General features: G+C 46.5%; 1 protein-coding gene across 1 annotated transcript in view; it reads right to left on the reverse strand.

Annotated features, from left to right (window-relative positions):
* Positions 1 to 1348: 1348 nt before the first annotated feature.
* The window catches only part of LOC146805862 (G protein-coupled receptor 4-like), a 113251-nt gene continuing 87653 nt past the window's right edge, over positions 1349 to 26946 (reverse strand). Inside the window, exon 2 of the mRNA XM_085620562.1 lies at positions 1349 to 3078. Within this exon, the coding sequence (XP_085476688.1) occupies positions 1922 to 2878 (957 nt within the window). The 5' untranslated portion in view covers positions 2879 to 3078 and the 3' untranslated portion in view covers positions 1349 to 1921. The remainder of the gene's footprint in view (positions 3079 to 26946) is intronic.

Consider the following 26946-nt stretch of genomic DNA (forward strand, 5'->3'; position numbering starts at 1 on the left):
ACTCCTGAGACGGCTTAAACGCATCCAGAACGACTCGGCACGCCTGATCCTCGACATCCCTGGCCGCAGCCACATCACACCCCACCTGAGAGACCTGCACTGGCTCCCCGTCAACAAGAGGATAACCTTCAAGCCCCTCACCCACGCACGCAGAGCACTCCACAACACCGGACCAGCGTACCTCAGCAGACCACTCAGCTTCTACACTCACACCCGCCAGCTCCGCTCCACCGACCTCGCCCTTACCACAGTCCCCCGCATTCGAAGAACGACCTCCGGCGGCAGATCGTTCTCCCACTTCGCCGCCAAGACCTGGAACACCCTCCTCATCCACCTACGGCAGACCCAAGACCTGCTGACCTTCAGAAGACTCCTCAAGACCTGGCTTTCGAGCAGTAGCAGCACCCCACACCCCTCAGCGCCTTGAGACCCTCACCGTTATGTAGCGCGCTTAATAAATGACATGATTGATTGATTGATCGTAATCCATGAGGCAGATTTCTGGTCACATACTCGGCTGTTTGCTTTGCTTTTTCTCAAAAGGTATTTTGAAGGGTTATTATTCTGTATTGAACAGCTGTGAGTATATGGAAATAATTCCTTCTAAATGTAGTGAAAGGCAATGTTAATTTAGCATAAAGACAACAATAACATTTTAAAGTGTCATAGCTTTCCTGGCTGTTAAACATACAATTGTTTTCTATAGGAAAAATTGTATTTTCACCATTGTGGTTATTAAATTATATGAAATGATTCTATTGTTTTTCTTAAGAGTTCTCTGTACCATATTTTTATTTTTGAAGTTTTGCTAAGTTGTTTTGGCAGTTATTCTACAAACAAGTATGTTGGCACAGCACTCTCAAAACAATACTACTGTGAGTTCTAGTTGCCCTTATTTTTTATCATACTTATTTCTCTTTTTATTCCAGTTTTTGCCTATGTTCGGGATAGCGGTATGCTAAATTCCCGTACCTTGTGTTGTTGCTTATCCTCTTCAGTTTTGTTTGAAGTACATTTAGCATTCGCACAATATTTTTGCAATGTTATCATTTTCTCAGAATTATTTTTTTTGCATAAAGAAGTTAAGATTCATCTTTGTTTGAAATTATATCTATGCATTTAAAATTTAATTTACACAAATATACAAATATTTAATAGCCCATTACATTTTTTCAAATATTTTCTTTGGCTTTCTTTGATATAGTGAGATACGTTACTGTCACCTGATTTCTTTACTTGGCACAACCTCATCCATTTTTCTTCCATTAGCAGTGACAACTGTTTACTCAGCTGCCTAATTGACAGTTTAGATTGTTCAACACGTCAATTAAAACAAAATCTTACATTGTGGTTTTTATTAGTAATTTATTCTTGTCATTTGTTTAATTAAAAAGGCAAATGTATTATTTCTTTGATTTTTATTCCAATCCTTTTTCATAAAGGTTTTTTTTTCCACAATGTAATGTTAGTTACCCTTTCCGGTGATTTGTATTACAATTAAACTCTTATGTATAATTCATGTTAGATTACATTTGTGGAAAGATGTCACCTAGAATCTCTGAAACTATACCAGGGTGCTTTGTGGTACATATATACCACAACACACCCCGTTATACTGCCATGGAGAGCGACACTACGTTTACTCTAAATTGCCGAAACCGGGCCCTCAATCCAGCCCATTGCAGAGATTTAGGATTTCACTCTTTAAGCATTTACACAAATTTTACAATTAACAGAAGCAGAAATAATTGCTACTTTCTCTTAGGACACAAACACCCAATTTTAAATGCAAAAAACTATTCATCCTTTAACAGGTTGAAAATGACTTCAGTTCATTAGAACAGATAATAAACTACAGAAATAATAGAAAAAAGTAATAATAAGTGCAGTGTGTGAAGAGTCTTTGTTTTATGATAGTCCTTCACCTCTCCTTCCAATACAGAAACAGTCTGGCAGCCAATTGAAGGGGTTTGTAAGCGTCTACAGTCGCATCTTTGCTGAGCAGGACATATACCAATGGGTTCACAATGTTCCCCAGGGTCGTCAAACCGAGGGTGATCTGGATGTACAGTAATATAGATGCCTCGAGCCTGCAGAGCTCTCCTTGGTTGTTCATATAGATGATTTCCATTAGGTGCTTGTAGAAGCTGGTGACCTGGTAGGGCCCCATGATCAAGAAAAATGTCACAACAGTTAAGATTGTCAAAACAAAGATCCTTTTTTTCTCCTCCGGCGGAATGGACTTCACCTTTCTCAGCTTCAAAAGGATGCCACTGTAAAAAAACACCATTAGGAGTGATGGAACAACAAAAGAAAGCCATACTGTGGATAATTTAAAGATTGAATAGTTCTTTCCAGTGGGATAGCCCTCATAGCACAATGTGGAGTTCTTGTGAACAGGGTCATTCTTCAAGATAATGTACGCAAGGGCACACAACAGAGCTACTAACACCCAGGCACAAACACTGATTTGAGCAGCTCTCAGCAGAGTGTTCCAGCTGCGGTACCTCATCACGTGGACTACACCAATATACCTTTCCAAGGCTATGAGGCAAAGAAAGCCTTGCTTGGTATAGAGGTTGGTGACAAAGCCCAGGCCCACAGAAGCACAGGCTGCTGAGCCCAGTTCCCAGACGCGACTATGTTGGAAGTAGTGAATCCAGAAGGGCAGTGTGATGAGTTGCAGGAGTTCAGCCAGGGCCATGTTGGTCATGTATACAAAGAGCACTATTTTCCTTCGGATCCCTGAGATGAGGACCCACAACGCAAGGCAGTTGAGTGGAAGTCCGATTGCCAAAACCAAAGAGTACAGGCTGGTTAGAAAAACATCAGCAATGGCAAAATCCAAGTCACAGGAGGTCACGTTTAAAGTATTCATGCTTTAAATGTCAGCACAGATGCGATGTAGCTTGTAGTTCTGTATGTACCGATTGAAGTTCTGCAAGGCTTCTTTTTAAAGTGGATGCTTTTAAGTGCAGTCTGCCAACGCAATGCCGCTGGGGGTTCTTATTTCACAATCTCATGCAAGCTTTCCCTTGATGGTGTTTAATTATGAGAACTTTTCCCCAATGAAAGAATCTGCATAAAAGAAGGAAATAGAGAAAAATTAACTGCCTTTGAAACACTTTGTACAGATGCATTCACCATCAACCCATGTGACCATCCAAAAACAAATAATGTACAGAAGTTCTCATCACCAAGAGTAAACATTTCTCATTCCCATAAGAAACGTGGCCCGTAAATGAAATCAGCTTTCCACTAAGTCTCACTGAATTTGATAAAGACTATAATGATGCATTGGCTACCAAACATCTGGAAATGTATATTAAAGCCTTAACTTTTTGTATCCAATCTTTGGCCACTCATCACTCTGCTTCTTAAACAAACCATATGCTGACCAGTGATCCTATCGCCTATTCACTCCAATAAGTACCAGTAATAGGCTGCTGGCAGGAACGATACTAACTCCAGTAAAAGCCAAAATTGATCTTTCCGGATCAGCCTCATTTGATTTCGGGATTCGCAACACAGTAAATGTACCATGCACAAGATCGGTGTAGGGAATTATTTTCTCACTAGTGAAATTCCTAAGTAGTGCCACACTTGCAGGATTCAGGACTTTTGGAGTGATTTACAAACCTCTCACACTGTAGAGGAGGGCTAGATAGGGTTGTCACCAATTCACTCATTTTTGCTGTGTCCATACTGCCCCTTAGCTTGCTCAGTGTGCAACAAGCATATATACAGAGGTATTAAATCCATCGGCATGAATCAATATTATAATCATATACTGATACTCTGTAATGGACTCTTGAAAACACTGATAATAATACACTCCCCAATGTGGGTAAACATGAAAAGTTAAGAATTACAAGTGGTCTCTTCCCAGATGCAACAGACTAGCAGAAATACGCTACAAAATGGGGTATGGTCCACTCATAGGTCTAGTGACATTACTATCAGAAGAATTCCAGAGGCACCCTTGAAGTGCTGAAAGTCATGGAACCCACCTGGGTTGCATTACATGTAGCCTTGATGGTTAGACTCCTGAATTAAAGTGATTCCTATTCCCTCAACTCGTTGCCAACATCCTTGGTTACTTATATAGGGAGCTACGCTCTGCTCCCCTTTCCCTCACTTTCATTGAAATCCGCTGATCCTTCTTCATGATCTGAGTGACCTTGCGTTTCGGGATCATGAGACCTGTCACTGATGGGTCAATGCGCTAAATAGTGAATTCACTGCCTTTGGTTTTAGGGTGGACAATTCCTTAAGGGTTTACTATGTTCTATAGGGTGATACAACTCATGATGATCATAGGTATAGCATAGCTTAGTTGCTACTAGAACAAATACTGTGAAAAATGATCAAGAAGTCTGTAATGCTTCCCCACATAACCTTGATTTACTCCTTGGAAGCCACATCATCTTGACCTTACATCGGAACCAGCATTTGTCATTCTTAGGGTAGGTATACAGTCCTGAGGAAAACTGTTAATTAATAATAGATTATTCTTTATATTTCTATGTGTTGTTTTTGGAACACACTAATGCAACCAGTGGAAGCTGCAGAGTAGAGGATAGAAAAGGAAGAAGGAAAGAAAGAACCATATACCAGGTTGACAAGTCATTCAAGTACAAGTTGTTGGTGGAAAACGTAGGTTTCAGGTATTTGTTATACAAAGTGATGTCTGACAATGCTAAGGGGCCGATTACGAGGGGGGCGTGGCTACCCGCCGAGAATGGCAGCCGCACACTGACGGAGCTACTGTGCGAGATCCGCTTAATCCTGTAATTACTATGAAACCTGGGGGCAATTTCTACCATTTGCATCCCCTTTTGGCACCGAGACGCTGTGGACAACACTTGGTTCGAGTGTCGACCCCGGAAATCCAAATCTGACTGGTGGAGCCGCGAGTGAGTTTCCCAACGAGCTGCGTAGCCCGGTGGGACGACTAGGCGCGGTCTTCCTTGGCCAACCTGACTGCCACCCTGAACCGCCGGCTTTCATCAACGTGGTCTGTCAGTCCGCGAGGAATGCGCAGAGATCTACCCATGCCCAACACTACCGTCCATGCCATGGGAAAGCCTTGAAACGGAAAACGGAGGCCATCGGCTGGGCCCGTATTCAGCTTGGGCCTGGACTTAACAACCATTGTGGAAGCGGAGGAGAGCAGAGGGCTCCCTGACACGGCACTGGGTATCGTAGCATCGGCGCTGCTTGGAGTTTGGACAGAGGCAACCTCTGATCTGGCTAGCGCCCCCGGATTGCTTTGATTGCTGCCAGGACTGCCCTTCTCCCAGATTACACAGTGAGGACACGGAAGAGGCCTAACTAAGCCATCGCTGGCACTGAATGGAGGCCGGTGGGAAAACCTCGACTAGGCCTTCACATAAATTGGGCCGGTCTCCAGCAAATATCATGAGCGGGGGGCACCCTGGCGCGATCCTGTGACCCGGTGTGCTGATACTGCCTGTGGCTCAAGGGGGGGTGCCCCCCGGTCTTACGGAGGGCTTCGGGCCATTCATACTGGCCCTGCGTTGCTTCTCTCCCTGCCTACATAGCGGAACACTGGGGAAGCCTATCTGCGCCACACTCATTGAGGGGTGAGCCTTGTCTCTTCGGCTGTGTCATTTCTTGGGGTTGAGGTTGGTTGATGCACCCCTCCCGCCATTGCTGTATCCGGTGCCTGCAGATCCCCCTTACAGTTTACTGAACACACACAAATAGAGGAGCTTACCTTGTGAACTGAGTGATACCGAGCCACACTGAACTGCTCCTGGGGCCTTTGCTCATGCTGCAATTGCAGTCAGGAAAACAGCAAAATATATACCTTGGCTGGGCATCTAAAAAAAGATTCGTTTTTCTCTTTTTAGGACTCCTACAAATACAGTGTATACACCATACTCTATGTTGTACAACATGGGGCCATTTCCATCTATGCAATAGTAACTGTGATATTTGTCCTGATACATTGCATTCGCTTTGATTTAAAACTTGCGGTTGAGCGAACTCTTGAACAACACCGCAGATACGACCCCCTTTCCCCAACATCGTGTAGACGGAGGTTATCTGTCGTGGACCTCTTACTCAGTGAGCCGCTGCCCTCTATCACCAGGCCCCGAAACAGTGGGCCAGTAACTACGCCGATCTCTAAAGTGAACAATTTCACACAAACGAAAATGTAAGTTGGTTTCTATCGATGGCATAAATAACAAGTCAGTCACTCTACCCTGTGGCTATACCCTACGTGGCTCTCCCTCTCACCTCAACTTCACCACACGTACTGGAATGGGGCACACAAAAGGAAACATTCTGATATGCCATCAGCGGAAGTGCCAAACCAGAGTGTCTCCGACTCAGTCTCTCAATCATCCTCCATAAGCTGTGTCCCACCGACAAATTTACCGACTGTTCCTGATAAGCTGGATCAAATTCTGCAGGAAATAAGAGACTCCCGTCAATCCATTGAACACCAAATTGGCACTCTCACCACTGGCTTCACCCTCTTGCCTGCGGATCAGAATAAACTGCCGGATATGGTTAAAGACCATGCACAAATACTACTAGAAATAGTACCACAACATAAAGACCATGTGTATGCAAATGCAAAAACAACTGGCCACCCTTCTCGATAGAGCCGATGATGCAGAAGGTACAGCCAGACGTAATAATGTTCGCATGATTGGAATGCCGGAGGGTTCTGAGGGCACCAACGTGACCCAATTTGTGGAAAAATGGCTGGAAGAGCACATAGCCCCAGAAGGCCACTCTGCCTTTTTCTGTGTGGAAAGAGCACACCGGATCCCTACGGGCAGACCGACAGCAGGAATGCTGCCCAGACCACTAATAGCCCGTATCCTGAACCTTACAGACCGTGATTTTCTGCTGCAAAAGGCTAGAGAAAATGCTCCAATACAATACGAGGACACTCTAATCTCTCTCTACCCAGACTATAATGTACAAGTGCAACGCCAAAGGGCATCCTACCAGCCACTTAAGCGGAAACTCCAGGCTCACAATTTGAAATATGCCCTATTGTTTGCAGCATGACTAAAAATTATATACAATCAAAATCCCACTTTTTTTAATGCCCTGAGACAGCAAATGACTGGCTGAAGTCCACTCTTCCCTCTCAGACTCTGGACAATATTGATCCGCAACTACGACATGTCCCAACAGGGGCAAATGAACCTGGACCCCGACGCAGCAGATCAACACGAAAACTCCCCACCAAGAAACCATCACCGGAACGGGCCCTACTAGAACAGGAATTAGCATTGGCGGCGGCCGCCTCAATGTGCAACCCTACCAAGATAACATCTCTGGAACAATCAGATGATAATCTGGTGCCTTCTGACTCAAAGTAATGATGTTCCTTTCCCCTCCATTACCCCGCAGATTGTAAAAGACTTGGGGGCATATTCAAGGAGTTATTGCAGAGTTATCGGCACTTTATAATAGCCAAAGTCGCGATAAATTTATCACCTCATTCACAAGCTGGTGGTAACAGCCCATATCACCAGTTTACCTGCGATAGCATCCGCAAAACACATCGCCACAGATGACCCTGGCAACTATCGCTAATGAGATGCAGAGTAGGCGTTCCCGAGCAAAAAGCTGTGACAATACCACAACTCAACATTATCAACAACCAGCCAGATCGGCGATAAGACCACAAAACAGGCAATAAGGCATGTTAGCAGCAGGAAACGAACACCTACTCTGACCTGGTGCAAAGTCGGACGACAACCTGCACCAGAAAAGGGAGCCCAGCACAGAGCCACACCTGAAGATCAACAGATGCTATGGAGCCAACGATAATGCAGCTTGGACACCCTAGAGTGCCACAACAGCCACCGCCACCACCACCAGGACCACCCCCCTCCCAAAATCCACCCCCCCCCAGACCACCACAGAGGCAGCGGAGACATAGACAGCGGACCTTCAGGAAACGCACCAGCCTCACTGACCTAACACCAGACAACGTCATCGCCCACTACAGGCTCAAAAGGACAACCATCCACCGCATCCTGACCATCATTGCCCACAGTCTAACGGTACCAACACAGCGAACCACCAACATCCCACCGCAGACATAGCTGCTGGCTGTGCTGCACCTATTGGCCTCTGGTACCTCCCAACCAACAACCGCCAGAGTCGGAGGAGTCTCACAGTCAGCCCTATCCAAGTTCCTCACACCTGTCCTGGATGCCATCATCAGCTTGGTACCCCAGTACCTATACATTCCCCACACTGCGCAGGAACAGCTGGAGACCAAGCAAGGCTTCTACGCCATAGCTGTATTCCCGAACGTGTTGGGGCAATCGATTGCACACATGTCCTACTTGTGCCCCCTGCCGACACTGCACACAATTACCGCAACAGAAAGCACACACATTCCATCAATGTGCAGGCAATAGTGGACCTCCGGGCAATCTTCACCAATGTCGTCGCCAACTACCCAGGCAGTGTGCATGATTCATACATCTTCCAACAGTCCATTATCAACCGGTGCTTCTAGGATGACACCTACGGAAATGCCCTGCTCGTTGGTAAGTACCAACTGAACACACCACACCCCCAACTTCACACTTATGCAACTTACAACTCTGGCAATGCACACATCACAGACTCACATACAACATGCCAAGCAACATGCCCACCCACCAGACGCAACAGCACAACTTACTGTGGCAAACTGGGCTAGCCATGTACATGAACCAACAGCATGGCACCTCAGCCACACAATAGTGGAATGGGGGGGGGAGAGGTGGGAACCAGGCATGTGCAAAGGAGGCAAGTGACCCATGAATGAGAATGTACACAAGTGTGGCGGAGATGTGATGGACAGACTGCAGTATGCATACCACAGACATATCCATGTGTACATGCACTGCTGGTGTTTGGAGTGTAGTGGACAGTGGACACAACCATGTCACCCCAGCCAGTGGGGAAGATTGCGGAAATGTAGCTTGTGACGACCCCCCCTGAAAGCGAGTGCGGAGTTAGATGGCCCGGAACCCGCCAGGCCAGCGTAGGAGTGTGAATAAAAATCACGTAGCTCTGGGAGTGGTTCTCTTCCGGAATGCCCAATGTGTCTGCCAGGGCGGCGCCTCCCACCCTGCCATGAGGCCGACGCCATGAGTGGTGTTGCCCGCGATCCTGTGCACCTGCTGCACCCCGGGCAGCTTGTCCCCGAACCTGTCTTGCCCGCACCTGCGCACCCAGGCCTCACTGCTCACCTGCCGACACTGGCGTGTGTCAAAGAGGGCCCACCACGTGCCGGCGCAAGCTCTAAGCCCGAGGCCCGCGACCTTGGCAGCCTCCTCAGACCATCATGGCCTCTGAGACAGAGGCCCGCAGTACTCCTTTCTCGTTGACATACTCCACCAGCCTACACTGCGGTCAAGTAGGTCACACATTTGGAACTGAGTCTTGATTATGCAATGGCAGAGCACACACTGTATGGCTGAGTTTATATCACTATACTCCCTTCGATGTGGTGCCACCAATCTGTGCATAGCATTCCAACCATACGTGTCTGTGGTCCCTCGCTGACTACCGCCTTTGGCCCCCACTGCGGGCCAGTAGGTCACACATTTGGAACTGAGTCTTGATTTCTCAATGGCAGAGTCCATATCATTGTACGTCAGTAGAGGAGTAAGACGAAGACGCGGTTCAGTCCAGAGCAAAAAAGGATCATCGTTACGAAGGTGTCCGAACACTACCAGAAACTGCTCTGGTGTCACTGATTCTGTTTCACGCGAGCCAACGACACGTGGCTGTGGGCCCCTGTTGACCGCTGCCTCGGGCCTACACTGCGGTTGAGTAGGTCACACATTTGGAACTCAGTCTTGATTTATTTATGGCAGATTTTATATCATTGTACAGGCCTCATCGCAGACTGTATCCCCTTTCAGCTCCGGTGCCACTAAGTCTGTTCCCCGACATCCATGGACACTTTCTGATTGAACTTTGGAGGTAACTGGTCTATGGACTGGGGGTTGTCTTCATCATCATGTTGGTGATACTGACTTTGTGGCAAAAACGAGGCTGTAGCATGCCACTCCTCCATTTGCCACTTCCGGCAGGCTTCTGCCCTCTGTATCATGCCCCGGAGGATACCTTCCACTGTCCCCCTCAACCCTCCTCTACATTTACCTTTGACATCGACGAGGACCCCGCTCAGCTCGCTTGGCCCTACCTCAGTGCACCGCAAGTCACCGTGGCGGTGTGCCTGTGCCAGCCGCAGTGCATCCAGGGCCATTAACTCTGTACAGCTCAAGTCATGGACCCTGTCTGATAGAATATTGGATGGTCTCTGGGTCGATGGCCTGGGGGTCATCAAGGCCATGTGTCTGTAACCCTGCGCTGTCCGCTGCCTCCGGACTCAACTGCGGTCCACCTGGGCTCCCACATCAAATCTAGTCCTGACCTGCTCGGACGTTGCATCACACCAGGATGCACATGCCACCACCGCCAAGACCAACTCCAAACAACAGGTGCCAGAGTCAGAAGTGTCTTACTGCCAAACCATCAGAGTCACTCACACCGGTCATGGGTGCCATCATCAGCTTGATACCCTGCTCAGCTCTTCAGGTGACACTAACTCAGTGCACCACATCTCATGGACCATTCTGGTTGCATATTGGGTGAACACTGTACTTTCTCCGGCTACCACCATGATGCTTCACAGTTGTTTCTGTTACGCTGGTGTTTTCTGTTTCCGCTTTAATTGTGATCACTGGTCAAGTTGTTGCCAGCACCAATGACTCCATGAGGGCTGACTTACACTCACCCCACACACATCCAGCACAGGCGTCACTGTACATGTGACCCTTGCAATAAAGGTGTCGAGCGCACGTGCCCGTAGCCAGTTCAACAAACTATCCGAGTGTATCCGTGTGCTCATGATGTGTGTATTAGGGCCCCGGGTCCTACAACATTACATTGTGCCGTGTACAGCGGATGCAGCCATGTCACCGCAGGCAGCGGGTGAGACCTTGCACATGTAGCTTTGTTGTCCCCCACTCAATACGTAAGAGGAGTGAACTGGGCCGGTGTGTGCCAGTCCAGCGTGGGGGTGTGGATGATTATCTCGTGGCTCTGGGTGTGGTTCAGTACTGGAAATGCGCAAAGGCATTTGTCTCTGTCGCAGTGTGGGTCTCCGTTGGGGAGTGTAAGTGGTCCCTGATGGGACTCAGACACCCACGTATGTGGTCTAGTTCTGCTTCCATGAGGTCGAGCCCCACTCGCACCTGTTTGGCTACCCCCTTCTGGCAGTCTGACACATGCCCTTGGAATGCGATGTATGCTTCGGTGGGCTGCTGGGAGCCAGCCGTGGTGGTAGGTGCGTCCAGCTGTGTGGTCTGTGCAGGGGGTGCCATATCCTCGATGCAGCTGGGCTGCCCTGCTCCTGGAGGTCGATTGCCTGAGATGTCCATGAACTGTGGTAGGGCGTCGGTGTCGAAAGTGTGGTGGTCCTCTTCAGCATCACTGTAGAGTTGTCTGGTCTGCTCTGCTGGAAGTGTTGATTGTCCCTCTGCAATGTAAAGGGGAGATGCTGGTTGACAGTGTGTTCCATGTATGTTGACACATTTTACATGTTTACATACAGACTGCACAACAATGTACATTGTGACTGTTTGGAGGTGACTATTTCATGCTGGACAGTGGACATTTGAACTACATCAGGGATGTGAGGTTGTACACGTACACTCTCATCTCACAGTTTCCTGCTATGCCAGATGTGATTGACCAGTTTCTACGCACAAGCGGAACCAATTGTGTCCTCTGTTCGGCAGTGTAAGTGTTGCACTGCGTACCACATTGTCGTCACTGTGAATGTGCTGTTATTGCTATGTGTGCGATGCATTGTGGGAGAGTCGCCCATGCAGATGTGATTTTGCTGCCCCTTATCCCTTGGAGGCGGTGTGCCTTTGACTTTTGTGCTTTTAAGGTGCTGTGATGTTGGCGACTTGGGTCACTTGTGTTCTTGGATGGTTTGATTCTCATGAGCATTGTTTGCAGAAATATTGTTGACGTCAGTGGTTGTTTGTGCACGTGGATGTGTCAGAGTGTGACCTGTCCTTTACGGATGTGGTCCACACCCAGTCTTGTGGCGTGCACAATGTCATGGTGATTGTACTCCAGCCATGCTGATCATCATGTAGTGTTACTTGCATTGTCAGTGTGGCTCACAAATGCGCATCTTTGCTGTGTGTCACACAGGTGCATGTGTGTGTTGTGGAACTGGTGATGTTTGGGGGTGGGACCCTTTTGGGCACATGGTGGACGGGGGCCTACTTGATGTTTGTATGTGTGCTGCAGTGTGCCACGGGGATCAGGGACATGATCCAGGGTCATTGTGGGTGTGCTACACATTGTTGTGCATGGGTGCCATTGTGCCCGTCTCCCCTGGTCGTTACTCACCCTGTTGATGTTGTCTCAGGTCATGTCAAGCTGTGTCCGGACTCCCTACTCCTTGCACCGTCTCCACACTGATGACTGTGGCCGCCATTTGCTCCAGGTCCTCCTGTGGCGCAGGACTCCCACCTCCAGTCGCCGTTGCGGCCTTCCTGTTGGCAGCAGATTTTTGCTTGGTTTGGATTTTCACATCATGCCAGCACATCTTGACCTCCTCAACACTCCGACTGCATAAACGATGGAATGCCATTTTTCCGTCTGTGTTGCCAATGACACGGAGGTGACGGACAGTTGTCGTTCGTGTTCTGTCACCTCCGTGACGACGATCCGGCTGTCATGCAGACTGTACCCAGTCTTCCTTTTCCTCTTCTCCTTGGCCTACCCCGACCCGACCCCGAGGTTCCTTGTTGGTGGTCTGTGGGGCTCGTGGGATTTGCATTGACCTGGGCACTCGGTCCGGGTGCATCCATGGTGCTACACAGTTTATTTTGTTGGCCTTTTTTTTGTTCTGCTTTTATAGTGCATTTTCCAGCATTATGCGTGGGAATTGCAGGCCTGTCGCTGCTTATCAATGATTTTTGTATCGCGGTTGGCCTCATCGCAACTTTGTTTGCGTTTCGCATTTTTGCGGCATTGCGTTGATTTTAACGCAGTCATTTGGCGCGTTATCGTGGGACTATCGCATGGTGCCACGGGGTGAGAATACTCCGTTAACATGGCGTTGTTTTCCCGCGATAGACTGCGAAGTGCAAAGCAGCGTTAAGCAAATTTTGCGGTGATTATCACACGGTCTAGAGAATATGCCCCATATTTGGTTAACAACAATGGAACGTCACACAACAACTGTTATAATTAAGGACCTGACCCAACATGCCAGAGGTAAGCAAGGTACTATCAATGTATTATTATTTTGTTTTTTTCTCCCCAGATTTCTGCTAAATTTGTTATCATGTTATAGGGTCCCGCCATGAGTATAGCTCTGTTTGGAACTGCAGAGTCATGTACAGCATAGGACCCACCCCCCCTGCAGTTATTGCATTGCAGTTTCTTGAAGATTCATGGGTTCCTGGCTCACCCTATCTCATACATTGCAATATATTCCTTGTGCCTCCCCGGGGTATTTTCTTATAACTGTCTGATATTGAATGGCTGTGTTGGGTAAATACAAACTGCTAACGTGGAATGTACGGGGAATGGGATCAGTCTACAAACGTCATAGAATTTACACCCAACTAAATAGACGAAAAGTGCAAATAGCCCTTATTCAAGAAACACATCTAACCAATTCAGAAGTGACCAAAATGCGTAAAAAATGGTAAGGTAAAATATTTAATACATCCTATTCTGCCTTTGCAAGAGGATCACTCATTTGGATCAGACATGGGGTACCATTTGTTCTTGTGGAACAGTGTATAGACACGGCAGGGCGTTATGTATTGCTACAGGGCAGACTAGATGGCATTCCGATAGTTCTTGGTAGTGTATATGCACCAAATTATGAATAAAATGCCTGCCTCACTACCCTAAACACAGTCTTAGCCAATTGGGGCGTATATCAATGGGTCCTTGGTGGGGATTATAACTCTATTTTAGATGTCCACTTAGATCGCTCTCACCCCCCCCCCCCCCCCCCCCCAATTCGGGGAGTTGTGTCTACTAAAAAACGCAGAGTTTCTACAGGCTTGGGCTGGACACTACAATGGGTGGCACCTGAAACATCCTACTAGTCGAGAATATTCATTCTATTCCCCCCCACATCAATTGCACACTAGACTAGACACGATATGTTGCTCCATGCCTTTGGTATCCCGGATTTCCGAATCCACATGTCTTGGAAAACACTCTCCGACCACAATCCGCTTGAACTAACTCTTGAATGGGGGAGGGTGCCCACCCCAATCCTGACATGGAGGTTATGGCCTCAAACCCTAGAAGACACGGTTTTCCGGGATAAAATAGGCACTGCCATTACTAATTATTTTACAGAAAACAATAATTCTGCATCTTCCCACTTGGTGGAGTGGGATGCTTTTAAACAGTGATCAGGGGCACGGCAATAGGGGCAACTGTAGGAGCCCGGCAGGAAACACACTAAAACCTTACCATAGTAGAGGACACCCTTAATAATTTAGAGAACAACGCTATTATTGACCTGAATAAACAAGTACAGCTCCAAGAAGCCAGAATCAAACACGCTGAACTTCTTGAGCAACTTCGCCTGATAGATTATAGTTCATACACTCCATACAGTCATAAGGAAGCAGATAAATCAGGTACCCTTTTAGCACGTCTCATATGCAATGCTCCCCCCCCACCCCCAGTCCCAATACCGGAAATAATTCTCCCAGATGGTACTGTTGTGCTTACTCAAGCAGAGATCACTCTTGCATTCTACACCTACTACAAACAACTATACAGCGCCCCAGCTATTACATCACATGAATACATAGCAGCCTTTTTGGACACTCTCACGTACCCCAAACTGACAACTGACGCTCAATCGGAATTAGAAGCCCCTATAACCAAAACTGACGTAAAAGAAGCCATTACAGACCTTCCAAATAATAAGACTCCGGGTCTGGATAGGCACCCAACTGAATTGTATTCAACATATGCTGATAAACTGGCCCCATGCCTAGAGAACCTATATAAGACAGCTTATGAGAGACGCACTCTTCCATTGACCACTATGCAAGCACTAGTTACTTCTCTCCCAAAACCAAATAGAGACCCCTGTGATATGTCGGGTTACCGGCCCCTTTCATTATTACCCACCGAGTATAAAATACTCGGTAAAATATTAGCCAAGCGGCTCCTTCCTTATCTCCCAAAACTAATCCACATTGATCAATGTGGATTTGTGCCTGGCCGCAGTACCTCCCTAAATATTAGACATTTCCATTATATAATGGAAACTGCATGGGACTTCTCCTGTAAAACCGGGTGTATCTCCCTTGACCTGCAACAAGCATTCAATACACGTAATTGGACATATATGCTGGCAGCTATGGAAAAATTTGGCATCCTAAGAGGTTATTTACAATGGGTTGAATTACTATATACCGCCTCCACGGCGCGGGCCTTTCTGGCTCTCATATATCCCACCCATATTCAGTAGCAAGGGGAACTAGGCTAGGATGCCCCTTGTCACCACTGTTATTTGTCCTGACTCTAGAACCCCTGCTCATTAAGCTCTGCAAAGAGGCCACAGATATGGGGATTATAATAAGAAATTCCATACATATAGTGTCTGCCTATGCCGACAACCTTATACTTTTCTTAAAAGATCTTACTACAGATTTAGAACCTATCCCGTCTATATTCCAACAATTTGAACTGGTGTCAGGGTTAGCAGTCAACGCAAATAAATCAGATGCTTTCTATATGAGACAAGGAAAACCTAGACCCCATTAAATTTGGCAATTTTACTCTATCGACAGCTCCACAAACTTTTAAGTATTTGGGCATACAAATATTTAGATCTTCCCAAGACCTAATAGATGGAAATCTGTTGAAAACGATAGGATCCTTGCGGATGCAGATCTCTTTTTGGACCTCGTTACCTTTGTCCGTGATGGGCAGAGTGGCCGTTTCCAAAATAGGAATGCTCCCTCGACATTTATATTTTTTCACAAATCTACTGATAACCCCAGCCAAAATCTTTCGTATACTGGATACCCTCCTATCGGAACTTATTTGGGGTACAGGTCGTAGGAGGTGGAGTCTGGATAAACTGCAGTTGTGCCCTGAAGGAGGTCTGGGCGCTACGGACTTTCAGGCATATTGCATGTCTAGTCAACTACAATGGCTATCGTACTGGCTAGCAGGGCGACATATACACAAAATTGGTTTTACACCACAGCTTCTTAATCAGGGTACTCTTCATGCGTTATTGCTGCCAAATGCTAAGATTCCGCCCACAGTTTCCCCCCTGCTGAAAACAGCCCTATCATACTGAAGACAGTCCCTCCAAAACACTAAAAGAGTCTCCCCATACTCTCCCAATATCCCCCTGCTTGAGATACCTACCGCCACTGGAGTAATTTTGTAACGTGCTGTATCTCAATGGACACAAGAAGGAGTGACGATGATTGGAACACTGTTTATAGAAGGTACACTAGCAGACCACGATATTTTCACTCGCACTCAAGGGGTTCCTCTGACACCGTTTCTCCTCCATGCCACTATCTCTCATTCCATTAAACGGTCTGGGCTCCTGAAGGGACTGAACCTCCTACCCATGAGCTAGTCCATGCAGTGCATCTAATGGGAGAGGGACGTCACCTTACTCGTTGGTTATACAGGGGCATTAGGGCACACTCCGGAATACCACTAACCCCTCTCCGGACGAAATGGACTATAGAGTTGGGCAAGGACCTAACAGAAAAAGAGTGGGCATCCATACTAGAATTCCCTAAGAAAGTGTCTAGAAACGCTAATTTTAAATATATACAATACATGATTTTGCATAGGGCATATCTCACAGCACAACGCCTTAATAATATCTACCTGAATGCACAACTCTGGTCCTAGATGTCAGGAGGCTGATGCTGACCTACTCCATATGTTATGGGATTGCCCGCGATTACGGAGATTCTGGCACACGATACGCTACAGGGTGCAAGAAATCACTGACACGAATGTCTGGGTGACAGCGGACAGTTGTCTATTGGGTCTACACAAGTGTGCACAGAGGCAGAAAGTCCATTACAGATTTGCAGACATGACTATTCTACGGGCAAAACGTGCCATCACCATGCAATGGAAATCTGTTTCTCCTCCTACACCACTTTCCGGGCATGCAGAAATGATCCGTTGGGGGCACCGCAGGACGTGCGACTATTAGACAAGAAGAAGTTTGTCTACGTAAAATACCCATCTCTATGCAATGGGATCAGAAGTTGAAAGCCCAGAAAGCTATAAACCCATTGCCCACTCCAGCGTCTCAGGGAGCACCCACACCCCCCACATCCATACTAGCTAACTCGACCGAACCCTTATAATGCCATATCTTTCCCAATCTCTTAATACCTAGGCGCATATAAATGTATATTATTAGTACAACTGTATGGTTTTTAAGCGAGAGAATATAACCGGTCATGATTGTGATTACATAGGAAGCCAGAGAACCGGGAAGAGTGGGTATTTTTCAGTTTAAGGAATAGTAGCCTATAGTTCATTGCATAAGCACGAGTTTCTATAATATGTGGTTGTTTATCCACAAATGTAATCCTAATTTACTATACTTAATACTCCGTTGTACTGTACAACGTTATAATGCAGTTTTGCTCATATAAACGCTTACAGCTTGGTTGTATTATCCTATCACAAGAACTCCGGTTCCACAGTATGTTTTTATTCACAGCAGTGTATCTCAAATGCTATAAGAAATTAATAAACTCAATAAAATTGTATTTAAAAAAAAAAAAAGGGGCCGATTAAGAGTCTGGCAATTCTCGGACCGCCAGACTAGTGTTGGGGTGGCGGTCTTGCCACCACCACATTAAAACCCTAGTGGTGGTGCCGCCTTGGGACTGCTGACACCACCAGGGAACCACGATTCCCAGGCAGTGGCGTGGTGGTCCAGATGCATCTATATGCTTGGTGGGATCGCCGTGGTCCCGCCAAGCATATTAGTAGTGTCCTCTCTGCCAGGGTTTTTATGGAGGTTCGGTTTCAATGAAACACCCGCATGGAGAGAAAACCAAGGGGGCCCTAAAGGACCCCCTTGTGCATCATGCCCTGTAGATGCCCACAGGGTGGCACAGAAGGTCCAGCACAGCGTGGACTTTTCAGCCCATGCCGTGCTGGAACTGTTTTTGACGTTCCCATGGCGGTGCCTATTTTATAGGCACCGCCATGGGCAAACCAAAGGAATCGTCCACTAATGACTAAAAAAGTCATTATACGGCGGGCGGTTCTCATGCGGGTTTGGAGGTGTGGCGGCAGAGCGGTCCCGCCTCAGCACCATCAAACCCGTAATTGGCCCCCAAGAGGCACTGAATGGGTGCTCTAGCTCATACTGTGCAGTAATCTCCCCAATATCATTTGAATCTCTAAACTCAAAGTGGTTTACTGCTTTAAGCCCTTATATGAACTTTCACGTCCATATTTGCTTAAATAACTTGTTGTTTCAATGTTGATGTCTTTTTCTGTGGATGCCACCCTCACATGCATGGTGTGTGTGTGTATGTGCACACGCATCCCCCTCTGTCAGGCAATGTCATTATAAGACCCAGAGAACACAGATCCTCAAATGCAAATCTGCTGAGGCCTCTTCCCTTTAGACTAAAAACTCGAGGTGGAAGGTGTTAGGCACCAAAGCCTGGAACTAACTGCCAACCTACCTCCGTTTCATTGATGCAGAAGAAACATTAAAAAAATATATAAAGACCTTGCTCTTCCTTGCCTCAGATGCACTCAGCCACGCCCTTATTTAAAATGATCCATCTAGGTTTACGTTAGTATTCACAGTGTCCCATAGGATAGCGCCAATTACGAGGGACAGTGCTCTTTAGAAATGCAACATTCATTCAAAGTAAATTGCATACAAATGTCATAGTTTTCAAATAAAATATATACATAACGTAATACAAAACAGTGTAGCCGGTTATAGGCTTTTTAGAGCGAGCTGCAAAATCGAGCTGTAAAATCTCTCAGCTGAATTACCCATTACACTCTGCATTATGGTCTGATTTAGAAGGTAACAAACCAACGGGGACATTTTGGATTTTTCCCAGTTTTAGTTACTCTTGCTGTTGGCCTGAGTATTGGCTAATGGGACCGTTTGGACAGTGTCCTTCCTGAGGAGCTAAACATGAGAGCCACCGACTGAACTCAATATTGGCTTACTAGGACACAAACCTAAGAAGGTCTCTCCGCCTCTCACTCCCAGTGAATTTGGAGCTTTAACTTTCATAGAAACTGGGCTGTTGGTTGGTTCAGCTAAATTTGCTCTAAATTAAATTCTTCAACTTAATTATGGCCCCGCGATGGAAACCATGATGGACAGGATAGAGCGATGGCTGAAATTACCTCCGACAATGGTGGGGAGAGTCGCCCTAATTAAAATGGTGGTTGTACTGCAATTTTTATATTTATTTCAAAACATTCCGATACCCTTAAGACTTTTTTCGCCACTCTTCGAACACACTTAATACGGTTGGTATGGGGGGGGGGGGGTGGAACAGCCCAGGGTCAGCTAGAAAGTTAGGACACAACCTTATGAAAGAGGTGGGTTTGGTATCCCCAATTTCCGAATTCACTATTTGGTTGCCCAATGCAGTTTCTCTAGACACTGGTTCCAAGCTGACTCTTGTACACCTTCTCTTTGCCCAGAAGCGGACCTTTCTTACCCTACTCAATGGTCTGCTCTGCTGCCAGTGGGTCTAGCTAGGGACCTACAAGATCTTCAAACGCTGTCAACGACTAGCTGGGCCTTGAAGCAATTGACCCAGACAACCGGGATGCAGCTTCTTTATTCTTCCTCGCTCCCACTATCTGGGAACCTCCTGGTCATTATTACCCGGAAGAGGGCGGTACAGCGCAGATTGTCTAAATATAATTTGGCCACATATACAGATATTCGCTTTAGAGATGGACCTTCATGGATCAATTCACGCTTTGCAGATTCAAAGAGCCCTTAGATCACGGTCACCTCATTATCCTATAGAGCCCCCGGACTTCCCACCACTGACGTTTCTTATTAAGGACACTGAAGGGGGGCACTTAATGTCCAAAATGTACAAATCCACACTTGCACTACTCCCATCCAGGGACAACAAGACACGTTCGGCGTGGGAAACAGACTTAGGACCACCTATAACCGACAAAATCTAGGGTTACTGCTACGAACAAACGCGCAAAGTCTCCTTCAATCACAAACATAAAATATTGCATTTTAAGTACATTAGGCGGGCATAAATTACACCAGTCAGAGTGCACCACATGGACCCGGCACGCACACACACCTGCCCTAAGTGCAACTCCCAGATGGCGCATTTTGCACACACGACTTGGACATGTGGGGGGATAGCTAAATTCTGGATAGAGGTGATTAACGATTTATCTCAAATGGTAGAAATCCCGTCCCACCCTCACCATTAATGGCTTTATTGTGATATGTAAAGACCCTCCCAAGATCTGTACGCCTCTCCTGTGCACTAGCGCTGCTGCTAGCAAAAAGAGAAGTAGCGTTGAAATGGGGAAGCCAGTACTTGCCAAAGGTGAAGGATTGGTTAGCATGTCATATTGTAATACGAACAGTGAGGAGTATGCACAGCTGCAATCCCGAGGTCACGGCCTTTAGACATATGGCAACCATACAAGTCATACTTACTAGCACTAACCTCTGTGGGCTTGCAGACAGATCTTGACCTATCAGAGGGAAGCCCCTAGAGGAGATGTGAAGGGACTAGTCGAGGTGCAGGGAAGGTTGGGCCAGACATCAGATGTGGTTTCTCTAAAAACTGCATAATGCATCAATTGTAATGTATGTATGTGAATAGACTAAGAATACCATGCTTGTTTCCTTTTGTTTTGGTTTTTGTGGTCTGTTTCCCAGATTCAGAGGGGCACTCTGATGAGAAACCTGAAAACAGCACACACTGCAAGTGGGCAGCCTGATCTAGCTAGGCAGCGGGGAACAAGCAGAGTCCTAAAGTGGGCCCAACTCCTGCTTCTAAACAAGATCGATGTGCTCCACTGAGGAGCCCGGCTGCACAGTGAGAGAAGGAATAACGGGGCATATGTACAAGGAAATGTTGGGGTGCAAAGCTGCACCAAATTTGGCAGCACCACGCTCTGATATTTCCAAAACGCAGGGATGCATTGTATTTACAACAACACAGTGCACCCCTGTGTTTTCCCTAGTGCAGGCGCTAAAATTAGCAGCTTAGCACCAACGCAAGCACCCTTGCACCACAGTGGAAGGGTGCCTGTGTTGCAGGGAATGATTGACATGATTAATGAATAATGGTGATTTGTTACTTGTACGTGTGCTGCAGAATGCAGCACACATAGAAATAGCAAATCGTCATTATTTAATGATTGTTTATATGCAGGAAAGGACACCTTCCTGCACATAAACAATCATTAATTACATTTTGCTCTTCCTCTCATAGAAAAAAGCAAAAACGAGGAGAAACAAAAGTATTTCTCCTCGTTTCGCCATTCTAACGCCTGCTTTTGCATGCCGTTAATTTGACACATCCTTGTAAATCTGGGGCAGTGTCAAAAAGCAACGGGTGTTGCGATGGAGCACCCACAGCAACACCCATTGCACGCCCCTTTCACGCAAAGTGATGCGTGTAAAAGGCGATACTTACAAGGCAGCGTTAAGCCACGAAAAGTGGCTTACCGCTGCTTTGTAAATCTGGAGAAGGGCATAGCGGCACCAGAACATCGCTAAAAGTGACATTCTGGTGGCGCTATTCCCGGAAATGATTCTGGAGATGCCCACCCTCGTGTCCTGACAACGGTAATTACTTGAAGGGTGTGTGGATGGGTGGGAGCCGAGAGGCAGCAGGAGTGAGGAGGCGGCTAACCAAGGAGAGGAAGGGAGAGGTGTCCAGCAGGACTGCGCCCTCAATGAAGAGCCTGCACAGCAGGGCCGTAATATAGGGTCCCACATCCCCTACACTTGTGAGACTGAACAGGATATACCCGAGTAGGTCAGCGGCATGCCCGAAATGTAAGAGTCAAGATACCTCATTGGGCTATTTGGAGGCAGTAGTGACCAGATTACGGCTTGTGTCGGCCACTGGTATAGAGACCTCTAACAAACACTGGCTTCTAGAAATAACCCCTAAACCCAAGAAGAAAAAATGCAATATAGGTTTGCGGTGTTGGGGTTGCTCCTGGCCAAATGGAGGATTGCAAGACATTGGTAGTCCCTCAAGCGACTCACAATTCAAGCTGGGAGAGGGATTTGTTGGAGTGGTGAAGAATAAAGAAAGAATGTTACAGCGCAACACTATTAGAAGTATGGAACAATGTGACCAACGCACTAACTCAACATCTGCAGAATGACACGTCATCACCGATGACCAGGGGAACTCCCTGCAGAGGGAGAAAGTAACTCTAGTCCTGAAGATAACTAACAGATATGGAGATGCGGCGAAGATGGCAGACCCAGAACAGTCCAAGGATGGCATTTTTTGTGGGATGATGGGAGGTTTAGTTGAATGAACTGTGATCGATGCAGATGTTCATGCATACATGAGGGACATGGGGGTAGCATAGGAGCTAATCGCAATGACCAGATCAGGATTGCATATTTGTTGTATGTTTGCAATCGAACGCCAGTCCATGCACATGTTCATGACAAAGGCAAATAATGTATAAAGAAGTTTTTAAAAAGTTTGAATGAGCCCTTGTGAGATGAGGCGCACAACAACGAGGAAGCTCTTGAACGGAACGTTTACCACCATCAGGGGTGGAATGCGTGTTTCTCTTTCCAGCTCTGCTATTTGCGTCAGAGGACACGTTTGCTCATTGATACGTGTACGTCTGAGTCGCCACGTTTTGAGCCTCCGACACCTGCCAGGCCCTTCTCCCGTGCCGCTGCTGGCCGATTCCACCCCGTCCCCACGCCCACTCCCGGCCTTCTCCGTGACGGTCGTAAAATGAAGGTGAACTCCGCACCGCTTCCTTCCTGTGCTTATTTATGTCTGGGTTGTCTGCCTTCGTTTGCGGCCTGAAAATAGACGGCTCGGGCCGCGATCGAAGCAAATTATAAAGGGGACGTTTACATCTGCACGTACACAGAGAATGTGACAAACTCCTGCAGACAAACGCATGCGTGCTGAGACTGGCCCACAGGAGCACACACACACACGTGCAAAACTAATACCGAAAAACGGAGAATGCGACGGTGATGGTCTATATAACTTCGTACAGAATATCCCCTCATCCATCCATCCAGCCAAAGAGGGGCGGGGCTCTGCCGCCCCGCAACCAGGCATGCGATGCCCAATGGAATAAAACGGTTCCGCTTCCCCCACGCCTCCCCATCGCAGGTCTTAGTCCAGGCTACTGCACACACAGCTCTTCAGCTGGTGCATTCTCAGTGGTTAATTTGTAAACAAATAAGTGCCGGGGCTCTCGTCTGGAGGCAGATTCGACCAGGCCATTTCTCCTGTTAGCGCTGCTTAACACAGAACCAACAAACCCTACAAGTGGGGAGAGGATGTGGTGCATCGGCCAGAGCGGTCGACCTCGGAGCTGGGGAACCAGATCAGAGTCTCGGCATCAGCTCAACATCCTGGGATTCTGGGCGAATCACTTAATCTCCATGTACTTACCAAAAATGAATGTGTCCTTAACTGGTGCTCAAGCGCCGGTGTTGATAATTAAGTGGCGGTGCCTAGCACCGGAAACCACCGGCTCAAATAAAATACTGTGTATGCTGGACTGTGCTGGTGCTATAAGGTCCCATCCTGCGACAAAGCACTGTAAATATTCAAGTTCATATTTTAAAACTGTAATTATACACAGTATAAAACAGGCTGCCGCAAAATGTGCTGTAAGTACTAAAATATCGGGGGGGGGGGGGGAATATTTTTGACACTAATATCGTCCAAAATATGCAGAAATATCGATTTTTTAATATAGAGTTTAAAGTAACAAATGTGAAATATTTCACTATATAGACGTTTAATATAATGTAAATTGTATTTTGTCCTCATCCCGCCATCTTTCTTGCTGGCACAACTCTCATCTCAACTATGGGAGAGGGTAAGCTTCTCCGCACAAAGATCATGCTGTTTCCACCTTAATCTCCTCATGTACACAGAAGAGAGAAGGCGAAAGCAGGGACCTCCAGCATATATGGCTTAATCATTGGACCCTCTGGTTTGTTGCCAATTTACATAGAGTGCCCAGACCCTCTCCAAACTTTTCGGGTCGCTAGCAATAACGGCCTGACTTCGGTACTTAATACTGTTAAGGCAGTCTGCTATAAGTGGGGGATTTACAGAGTTCCAAAGCCTACATATCTCCTGTCTCGCCAACAAAATCACATAAAAAACAAATTTCATTAAGGAAGAGCTTGCCAGCAAGTCTGCTTCTGGGTATAGCCCAAAAAATACAGGTGGAGGGCTTACCTCTATCCGATATTGAACCACATCACTGAAAAAGTTACATACTGATGTCCACAACGGGGCTATCCGCAGACACTGCATAAACATATGTACATCATCCACCGCTGGAACACACACTTCGGGTATCCCATTGCTTTCCCGGAGATTCTTGAAAGCTTGGCTATACCCTGTGTGTGGGAAACAGGGGATTCCTCTTGAGTGAGGCAGGTTTCAACATTGCATATAAAAGGTAGAAAAGGATACTTGCCAAATTTGCTTTAAATTTCCCTTCAAATCCCCCCTTCCCATGTGTTGGTTATATCTGGCAAGCTTTTATCTTCCGCCTCTAAAAAGGCCCAATACCAGATCGAAACTTCCTTCTTGCAGGGACCGACTCATCACCTGTTCAAGCCGTAGTTCATCCTCTTCTTCAGACCATTCTTGGGAAGCCCACCATGATCGCAGCCGATAGTACATGAATCTTGTTAGCAGATCCTTGGTGCAATCCCTTAACACCTCCCACTCCATCAAGCCCGACCCTGCTCGAAGACCCGCCCATTAACTTAAACCTGCTGATTTTAAGGGTGGACTGAGCTGGTCTATCAAGCAATCTGGTGGTACCCGGAGAGTCCCAAATTGTTGCTGAAGACGTATAATAAGGAACACCAAACCTCCTACAGACATGTAACCATGTTCTTAATACAGTTTTAAAAACCTTCAGCCTGACCTTTTTAAAATATTTGAAGTCACCATATTTGAACAAAAAGTGACTCTGTTCCAAGTCTCTCAACAAACTCACAGTCTCTCCACTGATGAACTATCAGGTCTATTTGCTAACAGATGAACATTCTTAAAGTGGAAAGCATAACAATATATCAGCAGATCCCAGAGAGCTAGTCCTCCATTCCAAGCTTTCTCCTCAATTTTTCCAGGCTATCCCAGGTCCCCCCGCTTCCCAAATAAAACTCCATATTTTGCTCTGCAACTTAGCTACGTCCTCTCTCAAAAAAGTAAAATCGGTATAGAATTAAAGAGAAATGTGATTTTTGGAAGAATAACCATCTTGATACGGTTAACTCTGCGATAGATGTTGAATGGTAAGTTGACCCATTTTACCAGAAGTCTCCCTACCTCTTGGCACACTTATTTCCAGCTGACCCGTGGAATATCATCCAACCTCTGAGTTATTAGAATGCCCAAATATCTCATTTGAGATTTCACCCCTGACTAATTATTCCCTGGTTCCAATCCATAACTTCAGTTTTGTCCACATTAACCTTATATCCTGATATCTTGCCAAAGCTGTCCACCCTCGCCACCAGCCTGGGTATTGCAGTCTGTGGATTTGTTGTATATGCCACCATATCATTTGCATACACCGCTAGTTTATCCTCCAACCCTGCTGACTTAAAGGGGGTTATGGTGGTATCTGCTCTAATTTGATAGGCTAAAGGCACAATATAAAAGTTAAAAAGTAGAGGAGACAGGGAACAACCCTGTCTTGTACCTCTAGTAATGGGGAACCACTCAGAGCTCACCATTAACCATCACCCTTGCTATAGGTAACCTATACAGTTTTTGCATTGCAGTTACTACATTTTGCGGGAATCCAAAGCTTTTAAGGGTTTCCCAAAGATATTCCCAGTGTACCCAATCAAAGGCTTTAGCCGCGTTTACGGCCACTACTGTTAAGGGGGATTTCTGGACTTTCGCCATATCGATGACACCCAACATCAAATATGTGAGCTTATTTAGAGGTCTTCCCAGGATAAAACCCCTCTGATATGTTTGAATAATGCTCTTGATAACCTATACTACCCTTGAAGCCAATATCCCCAAAAAGATTTTATAATCAGTATTCAATAGGGATATTGGTCTATACGATTCTACACTTACAGGGTCTTTATCAGGTTTCAGAATGAGAACTGCAGTTGCCTATGACCAAGATGCCGGGGCTTCTTCACCCTTTATATATTGCATTAAAACCTCCCTTTAAATGGGGGATTTGCGTCTCGATGGTTCCTATATAGAGCTCTACCGGGAGACCGTCTGGACCTGCCGCCTTCCCACCCCTCATGTTCCTGCATTGTACAAGGTATGCAGACACAGCTTTGTTGAGTTTCTTCCTATATTTTAAATCGGAGGACAAAATTGTTTTGACCATTTCCACTTCTGTCTTTGGCATATATTGGAATATACAAAGAAAGTTTGAGGGAAAAGTAACATCAATTGTCCAAAGGTGTCCTTCATAAGCATTTCCAAATCTACCCCAGTCAATGTGCCTAGGTCGTTTCCACCACAGTGCACAATAATGAGGTCAGGGTGTTGGAGATGTACACAGGTTTTAACCAAGGGCAACAATTGGTGCCACTTCAATCCTCTCTGTGCAAACCATTTAATGTTCACATTTTGTAAACCTAGGTCTAAGTCATTACGT

The sequence above is a fragment of the Triturus cristatus genome, chromosome 8 (assembly GCF_964204655.1).
Source record: "Triturus cristatus chromosome 8, aTriCri1.1, whole genome shotgun sequence".
Taxonomy (NCBI): Eukaryota; Metazoa; Chordata; class Amphibia; order Caudata; family Salamandridae; genus Triturus; species Triturus cristatus.